Source organism: Trifolium pratense, linkage group LG2 (genome assembly GCF_020283565.1).
Source record: "Trifolium pratense cultivar HEN17-A07 linkage group LG2, ARS_RC_1.1, whole genome shotgun sequence".
In the NCBI taxonomy this organism is placed as follows: Eukaryota; Viridiplantae; Streptophyta; class Magnoliopsida; order Fabales; family Fabaceae; genus Trifolium; species Trifolium pratense.
Window position 1 is genome coordinate 11,142,968 of NC_060060.1, and position 10,103 is coordinate 11,153,070.

Sequence of the window (10,103 nt, forward strand, 5' to 3'; positions counted from 1 at the left end):
TATTAATTAAAGTACAAAAAAATTATCTGTTTTTAATTTTTTTTACAGGATGTTCTACTTTAAATTGATGCTATGTTACATAATAAAGCATCTTCATTTCTATAAGGGTTTAATTAAGTGTATATTTGGGTTTGCGGTGAATTTTGTAGAATTAATATAAACTATTACGATTTGACAAAAATTATAATTTGACACTTCAACAAAAAGTCAAATTCACCGTTTATCCAAACATACGCTACATGCTTCCAAAGTCTCTAATAGAAAAATTTGTTTCATCGGGCACATTCCCGACGTGGCGTAACCCTAATGTGAGTGACACATCACCGGTAGTGGGCCCGAATCTAATAAGAGTTGATGATCCAATGTCAGCACTAATAGAGCCTGTCTCATAATCCTCTGCAACTAAGCTGCCATATCGATTCACATCATCTATCGCCATCGATCGTTGTGGGGGCATGTCTGAATCAAAGGGTGGAACCACCTCAGAAACGGTGGCATTGACCGTGGTGGATTGCATTGCTTGATTTTCGGAGAAGGATTGTTGTCCATTGATTGAAACTAATGAAGGGTCGTTTTCTTGAGGATTGATATTAGATCTTTTTCTTGTTGGTGTTGGTGGTTCTGTTGCTGATGATGTTGGCGGTGTTTGTGTTTGGTTGCCACTGTTGTTGTTGCTTTGGTTTCTTTCTCCGTCTTCTGCTGCACACTCTGCTTCATTAAGTTCTTGTTGGTACATCTCTTCCACCATAGGTTTCCACAACCGAACCCTAGCATTTATGAACCAGTTTGATACCTGAAAATAAACAATCTCATTAAAACAAATTGAACACACTAGTTTCATATTTTCACTCAAAGATTCTTTCAGCTTAAAAGTCAATTTTAGAGATATAAAATCCAAATCATAACTAAATTTAAACGCAAAATCAATATACTCGAAGAACGTCTATACATATCAAAATCAATTATGCTCAGAACATCCAAAACATATATTAATATGAGCCGTGTTATGGGAACACGACTTTCCCAACACCATATTGACATCAAGTAAAATACAAAATAAGTTTGCGAATGCACAGTTTCTAAGGTGAAAGAAACAAATGTTAACAAAAAAAAGGTATAAATACAATATACGTAGTATCTGGTGTCTGTTGTTAAGATATGTGTTCTCAAATTAATATGTATGCCTATTTATCAACAAATGTTAGCAATGCTTCACAACTTAGTTTATAATTTCACCAAAGTGCATATATAATTTTTGTTTAGTCCTTCACTCAATAAAATATGTTGTTAACCATACAACAAAAATAAAAAGGCATCGAAAAACTTTCTTTCTAGCTAAGATAAGTCATTGTTTGTTGCTCTGACCTAGAATGTGATTAGGCACCAAGGTATTTCTCTGTGTATATGACTCAAAGAAAAGAGAAATGACAAATAAATATGAACTGAAAACTATTCATCAGCAGTTTCCTTTTTCCAAAGGACAGTGCTTTTAATTGCATGACATTATCATAAGTCTGGTTCTGTATGTACTGTATGCATGCATATATATATATATATATATATATATATATATATATATATATATATATAAGACACAGGAAATTAATTATAAGCCTTTTCTTTTTGTTTTATCTGGTCCTTTAATTACATATATACTATGTATGATGTATTAGATTTGTTTTTGGACCGGACGGACACATGTACTATTTATGTGTATTAATTGCATGTGAGAAAGTTTATGAATTTTGGTTTATCTAGAAAGGATACAACAATAACGATTTGCACAGGTAACAAAAATAATAGTAAATATTTAGGAGGATAATATCGTTTAGGGAATGAGACAATTTTTTTCGTAAATCGAATATCCTCCGGGAATTAATCTCTCAAGTCTTGTGAAATCTAAATGAATGTCAAACTCTCTCTAAGATTTTTAGCTTCAACTCCAATTCCAAATATATTTTTGCGAGTCACTTTTATGGATGTATTCAAAATAAATATATTTTATACTGTATTTAACTTACTTTTTTTTTCGACAAAATATTTAACTTACTTTTAAATAAAATGAATTCATTTAATTTTTCTTTTTTGGTGTTTGCAGAATGAAACATCCATTAAATAAATAGTTGACAAGTAGTTTCTACCAAAAAAAAAATAGTTGACAAGTATGTCCACAAAATCCAAGCATTCATTATATATGCATAATGGGACATATTTTATGATTAATATTCTAAATCAAATTACTGCATGTTTTTACGTTTTTTTTTTACTTTTTTCAAATAGCCTAGTCGATAAGTCACTAGGTTTGATCTAATGGTTAGAAATTTGGGTAGTATATTATAGGTCATGGGTTCGATTCTCATTGATTGTAAACAAAAAAAAATAAAATAGCCTAGTCGATAAAAGTTTACTCTTAAGCTTAGTTACTGACAAGTTTTAAATTTAAACTCCGACATCTATATATTACAATATCTACCACCTGAGCTATATTTGGACATTGTAATATATAGATGTCGGATGTTTTCACATTTTTTTAGTTGTTATTTTAAAGTTATTTAAACTTAACCAAAAATCATAAAACATTGTTACTTTTCATTTTTTTTTCTCTTTTCATTTTTCTATAATTATTTTATCAAAATTTTCTTGACAGGTAAAACAAAATTAAATAAGTAGTATGGCATTATTATCAAACAATAAATTAATAAATTTTGTTAACATGTAAATAATTTTACATTGAAAAAAATTACTCCCTCCGATAATTTTTATAAGAGATACTTCACTTTTCTAAATTTATTAAATAATTGATATATTTGGTCTATATTTATAAAAAAAATAAAATTGAAGGAAACATTTTTTTTTAATAAAGGAAATAATATTTTATCTTTTAAAAAAGTTGAATGCCAATTTTTAAGAGGAATGTTTTTATCTTGAATTCCTTTAACATGTGTGGTTGTTCTCCTAAACAAAAATTCATTATATGATATCTTCAAAGCACACATTTATTCCCATATTTATGGTTCCTGTTGTGTGGTTGGGTGAAGCTGATTAAAATGACATAGTAATAAAATGTCCAAAAGGGAGTAAATGGCAGTGTCAAGAGTGAGCTAATTGGTTCCAAAAAAACAGCACATTTTCATGTATCATTTCTTGCCTCACTACTTACATTACAATTAATTATACCATATAGCAAAATTAAAAAGGAAAATAAATGTAAGAATTCATCTAAAAATAAATAAATTAGGAATAAAAAAACAAACATTGCTTATTTAAGAAAGACAAGAAAGAAAGTAACAAAAGAACCATAACCCAAAATCATGTAAGTTACATCTGAATTAAATTTACTGTTGGTCCCCCCTTCTTAAAACTCATCAGTGTTTCATTTTTACTTGAACTTATCAATGTGGGCCTTATATCAAATTCATTAAATCAAATTCTATTCACATCTTATTTGAATATGTACCAGTACATCTGTTGAGGTGGACAATTCTGATAGATTAACAAATAGTGTATAATAATTTTCTTATATTAAACACTATTTTTAGACCTATCTGAATTCTCCACTTCAGCGAAGCACCCATACACATTCAGATAAGATGTGTAGTAAATTTTTTTGTTTCTGAATTCCAATGTATACTCTAGACTGCATTGAGGAAAGCTAGAATGAACGAACCTGATTTCTTGATAGCCCAGTTTGTCGTGCCAATAGATGCTTATCTGCATCACTTGGATACCTGAGAAAAAGACCAGAAGAAAATGACATCAGTGTCCTTCCCTTAACCGTATAAAGACAAACATACATACATACATGAAAGCATTCTGTACCCTTTAACTCTGTTTCAAACATTTCTTTTTTACCTTTCATGGGCGTGAGAATCTAAAACAAACAAAGAAAGATCTATGTCCTATTGCTGCTCATATTATTGCAGAAGTAAAGAGGCATCACTGTACACACTGATCATCATCACTGTCTCTATACTTTTTAATTACTTTTCTTTTTTTATTTATTTATATAATTACTAGACTAGATCAATATTTGTTTTAATATTCTGACTTAAAGACAGACTAATATGAAAGACACTAATTCCACCATCTACTAACGAGCACCGGCGGATCCACCGCCGGGCCAGCAAGACACTTGCCCAGATTCTGGTAAAAAAATATTGGTATTTTAGGAATTAATTTAGGGTAAATCTGAAATTTTTAAGTTTGTTTAAAGCAAAATTGAGTTTTTTCAGTGTAAAACTGAGATTTTGCCCAAACTTTATAAATTTTCTAGCACTTCCCCTACTAACGAGGGTTCCATTGAAGCCAGAACTTTGACTTATATAAAGTGAGACAGAGTAAATTTTGAGACTATAAGAAGAGGACACTAAAGAATGAAAATATATGAAAACCAAAGACGGAATCTAAGCTAAACCCTAATTCAAGTTTATTCATTAGTTTCTGTATTTTCCTTCTTTCCATAAATTCAAACACACCAGACAAAGCATATAAAATGGTCAAGATACATATTTTGTTCAATGAACTAAAAAAAATACTTTTTTACTTATATTCAAAACTCAAGTAGTATACAATAATGAAAGGCAAGCAAATAATTCTAAGACTTTACTCTAATATTAGATAATGTTAATGTGTTTCTTTTGCTTGTTAAACAGTGATTTTGGATATTTTCTTGTTAATGCATGAATCTTTTTTGGCCTTTATGATGGTAAGACAACATTCAAGGACACTGCAAATTTTACTGTTTCTCTAAACGATATATTATGTATATGACACACAATTTATGGCTTTTACATTCTCTCTTTCCTCCTGCCCCCCTTTTTCTTTTCAGAAGTCTCTTCAGCTTTTTTCGTTGCTGATGATCATGGTACCTTAGTGTGTGTGACCTTTTTATATATACTTTGCTAATTAACAAAAATGAACATTATGATATCATCTCAAAGATACATGGCTATAAAGTAAGCCCTTATATTATATTGGAGAATGGTGTATTTCATTTTACTTAATTATAGCTTACTTGCAAATTATCTGCTGTGTATTTAAATGGTTGGTGTCATAGTGGCATTAATTGTTTGAATCAATGTAATTTTATAAAAGTTTAAAATGCATGTTTGATATTATAATTGATATATGTCAGAATTACGATAAATCACTTTAATTTTATAAAAAAATATACTGTAATTTTAAAAAATTACGATAATTTACTGTAATACTTATAAATTTTTCATAAAACACAAAATATAATTTTAAAATTATGACGGTTCAGTGTAATTCTAACAAAAATAAACATGCACTATAAATTAAAGTTTCATATGTCTTTTTACTTAACCATATTTCATTTTACTTAATTGTAGTATGAGAAAACTAGTATATGGTAGAGTGGAAATAAGACACACCCATGACCTAACCTGCATCAAATCCAAATTTAATCTTGACTTTTTTAATAGAGAAAGCTGATAATATTTTAATTAAAAGTTTATTTGGCTAAAAACATCAGACACTATGAAAAAAAAAAAAAATTAAGTCTATATGACCGACCATTTTAGTGAATATATATATTAGTAACTTTTTTTTTGTTATTATATTAAACGTATGTTTGGATGCGTGACATGTTTGTGAAAACTATTATGAAAAACCACAACAACATAAAAGCTCAGTTTTATAACTTTTGGAAATTACGAAAACCTTATCTAAATAAACCCGCAAACGTGCGGCAGCGGCCAAACGAAGTTGATCCAAACATGAGCTAAATATCATATCTAATGTGAATTAAATTATTAATTTGATGACATTTCCTTTAATTAAATCTCACTGCCCTATTAGTTAAAAAAAAAAAACTAATTAAGTATTAATTAATTGTTAAACATTTCATAAAATTGAATTATATAGGAGAGTTAAGAAAAACATACGGGTGTAGAAAATGCTCAAAAAGCCAAGCTCTCAAAACATTGACAGAACGTTCAGGCAATCCTCTTTGAGGTCTCCAAGCTTCTTGATCCATCATACCCATTTGATGAAATGCTCTTTGTTGTCTTAAGCTTTGTTCAAGTACCTTAAGTCTAGGGGTCTCTCCTTTTGTTAAGCCTCCTCCTGCACCTTCTTTCTCTCCAAGTAACTCACAACTTTGCTTCAGTTGTACTTGTATTGCATCCTTTAAACACCGGAAATGTCGAGACATCGCTTTTTGAGCTAGTGATGTGTATGGAACTGCTGCTCCAAAACCCATCATTAGATCAAATGAGTTCACTACCATTTGCATTTGTTCACAATAGTGATTGTATCTCCTATCCACCTGCATGATTAATTACTTCACGTCATTAATATATATGCGTGAAATTGTAAAAACTAATTTTTGACGTAACTAAAATTTATATATGTGGTTAAACATATTTCAATATATAGATGTTTTTCTATCTGCATCACAGATCGAATTTCGATCAACATATATAGTTGAGGAATTTAAGTATCTAACTACGACTTTTGCCAACAATATTCTCGGTTGAGGATTAAGGAATTAACAAGGATATATTGAATTATTTGTTATTGCGATTTAAGAATATCTTTGATTAATTAGGACCAATTACGGTTGGTAGAAGTTGGTTGGATTACCTCTCCCGATACTTGTTATGGCTCGGGCTTAAGTTTAAAATTTTACGATTGATAGGTTATACATAAATTTAATCGGGTTACCCCTAATGTAAATTTTACACACATATATACATATATGTATAAAAGAATATGTCGAGGTTGTTCCACATATAGAAAAAAAGAGAATTTTATTTATAAAAAAATTAGAAGTATATTAGATCAAATACACTACAAGAAAAATGAGAAATTTCGTCCAAAATTTTCCGATTAGCTGTTATTCAAGACAATTTTCTCCTCAAGAAACGAGTTTTAGACGAAAAAAGTTGTTTTTCTATGGAGTTTGATTCCTCCAAAAAGTTGAATATTCTTGTTGTGAGAAAAGACTAATCATGTGTGGATGGATGGCTTTCATTACAATGTTTCTATGATAGGTAATATTAGGATGTGTAAGTTGGAATAGGATTTGATTTGATAACAACTTGGCTACATTACTTATATTGATATGATGAGCAAGTGAGTGAGTGCCTTTCTTCATTACTTCAAGTTGGAAATAGGAGGAACGTCCCCTCATGAGATGATGGACGTATTCTCTTCTCCTAATGGTTAGTATACTATCATCTCATAGTTTTCACCAAACTATAAAACAAACCCAAAATTAATTAGTACTATAAAAAATCATCCCACCAATCAAATTGAAAGGTTAAAGAATTAAAACATGTTTCAATAAAATAATTAAACAAATCCCCCACCAACTAATCCTATGCAAATGGAAGCAAGGAAGGATATTCCTACTATTCTTGCCGGCCTTTTCCTTTCTCAATTAAATTAAAAATTATATATAATCTTAGATACCTTCCGTAGAACCCTTTTAAATTATTTATTATAATTTCATCAGCATATCGTCAGTGTAAACAGTTTTACGGATACATTAATCACATTTTTTATCGTGTCAATAATTTGAAGTTATTGTAAAAATTAACATGATAACATGTAATTACGTGTATCTGTAAAACTATTTTATCGTGATAACTTATAATTAAATTATTATTAATATTATTATTATTATCCAAATTGTTAATCATATAAAAAAAATAAAGATAAAGAATGCACTATGAAAGAATTAAATAAATAAATAAGAAGAAAAATATATGGGGAGGGGGGACCTTGACTCTTGATGAGGAGGTGGAGAGAGGGAGAGAGAGAGAGAGTTAGAGAGAGATTACATGCCTCATCAAGCATGGCTAGAAGTTTGACCTTCCTTCTTTGATGCTCAATCCTATCACCAGCTGACAAAGGAAGAGGAGGATTATCTTTTGATGAAGATGAAGGAATGTTATCACCACCAGCAACATTGGAGGAGGAATTATTATTAGGGTTTGAATTAAACTTGTTCTTCTTAATAAAATGGCCTCTCCCAACACTACAAAATTCTTGAAGCAATTCTTGAGTTGCTTTCATATATTTTGAATTTCTTAAAACATTTACTACACTTCCCAATCCTTGATGACTTTGTAATAATTGATATCCTCCAATATTGGTCCCTCCTCCTCCTCCTTGCATTTGTAAATTCAATGCTTGTTGATGATTTAATTTGTACGGAGGATATGATGATGAAGATGGTCCTCCTCCTCCTCCTCCTCCTCCACCTTGAATATTAATGTAATTATTATACATAAAATTACCACTTTCTCCTCCTCCTCCTCCCATTCTCAATTCTTCCTCAGCTTTTGCAGCTTGCAATGAAGAAGATAGTGATAATGAAAGACCTTGACCTTGTCCATGACCTTGACCTTCTTGAGTAGTACTACTAGTACTACCCCATGATGTAAATTGTCCAAAATTACCGGAATTTGGAAAACCTTGTAAGGAATTATTAGAGGGAGGGTTAGGTAGTAACATGTGAAGAGTTGAAGAATTTTGATGAGGAGGGGAAGATGATGATGTTGTTTGAGTAGGGTTCATGAGAAAAAGATGCATAGCAGCAGCTGAATCAGCAGCAGCTGCGTTAATGTTTGACATCTGCTGCTGATGCTGCTGCTGCATCCCTTGTCTACTATTACCATACCAGTTGTTATTTTCCGATGTTGTTTGTTGTTGATTTTCTTGCTGTCTTGAAGAAGAAGAATTACGAAAACTCGCGGTTCCTAACAATTCAGCTGTGGTTGAAGGATCAGCAAAATTAAACATCTCTGATAACATACCTGTTGTTTCATACACGCCTCCTCTTTCTTCCTCTTGTTCTCCTTCTATTAATTGTGCTGAATTAAACCCTTGTAGCATCCTTACTTTATCCCTATGGATCTGTTGTTGTTGTTGCTGCTGCGACGATGATCTCTCGAATCCATTCGAGGAGAAGCCGAAGATTGTTTGCTGATAATCTTGGGACATAGAATTTGAACAATATTTCAACTTTTCTTGGTTATGTTTATGGTTATGATATGTCTTCAAGTGAATAATGGAAGAAGAAGAAGAAGAAGAAGGAGTTGCTATTCCCATGTTGAAATCATTTTCCTTTCTCTGCAGCAACCACCACACCTCCTCAGTCTTCTTCAACTTATTTTATGTATATTCAACACTGTCCAATAATTCAATTATCATTTAGCAATAGCAATAGTAATAATTAATCAAGGACAGAAAAATAACCAAATCCAAAAACAGTACTATTAAGATAAATAAATAAATAAATATGTAATAGTTAGCTAGCTAGCTAGCTAGAGAATAAAAAAACAACCATCTAGTTTCTTTTTTTAGCTAAATAATTAAGTGGTAAAATTTTCATTTTAATGATTTTTCATCTTTGATAAAATCATGATGGATCTATCTATATATCTATGTTGTACCTGTGAGAGTTGCAGCAGAGTATGAAAGGATGATGATGTAAAGCTTTCAGACATCGTTTTCTCTTCTGTGGTTTTGAAAGCTAGCTTCCACACTCTCTCTCTCTCTCTCTCTCTCTCTCTCTCTCTCTCTCTCTCTCTCTCTCTCTCTCTCTCTCAGACAGACACACACTCTCTCCTTTCTTTTTCTTCTTTTTCTCTCTATTTGTTGTCTCCTGTCGTCTCTTTCTCTCCTTTTCTATCTTTTCTTTTGTTTCTCTTAGAGGTAAGTGTTTTATTTTGTAATCAACTACTGAAATATGAAAGTGCAAGTTACACACAACTTATTATTAAATAAACAGAGCCTTTCTAACAACTCTTCTTATTGTATATAATATATAGTATATATATATCACTCTACTTGTTATTGGAAAAATCCAACTACCTTTGCAAAAAGAGATTAAACTTTTCTTTTTTTTAATCTATATATACCAGGATCAGAGTCGATCTTTGTCCGGTGGTGCTCCTCTTCCATTCCGATGAATGGGCGGGGGTTTTGTACCTGTGGATGCTCCTCTGATGTTCAAGTCAGTAAGAGGTGGAGTAAGGTTTTAAGAATAGATCATAATGTATCCGACTTCTCTACAAAAAAGGAGTATATATAGTCTCCGGTGCTGAGCGAAGATCCTGGGTGAGCAAGTT

At 31.1% G+C, this 10,103-nt stretch overlaps 1 protein-coding gene across 1 annotated transcript; it reads right to left on the bottom strand.

Moving 5' to 3' along the window:
- On the bottom strand, positions 1 to 9,775 carry LOC123907815 (BEL1-like homeodomain protein 4). Its single transcript, XM_045958194.1, has 5 exons — positions 9,426 to 9,775; positions 7,813 to 9,160; positions 5,907 to 6,289; positions 3,668 to 3,728; positions 1 to 793 (listed from the first exon to the last, which is right to left on the bottom strand). The coding sequence occupies exons 2-5, from the start codon at positions 9,079 to 9,081 to the stop codon at positions 236 to 238; spliced, it is 2,271 nt and encodes a 756-aa protein (XP_045814150.1). The 5' UTR covers positions 9,082 to 9,160; positions 9,426 to 9,775; the 3' UTR covers positions 1 to 235.
- Between the last annotated feature and the right edge of the window lie 328 nt (positions 9,776 to 10,103).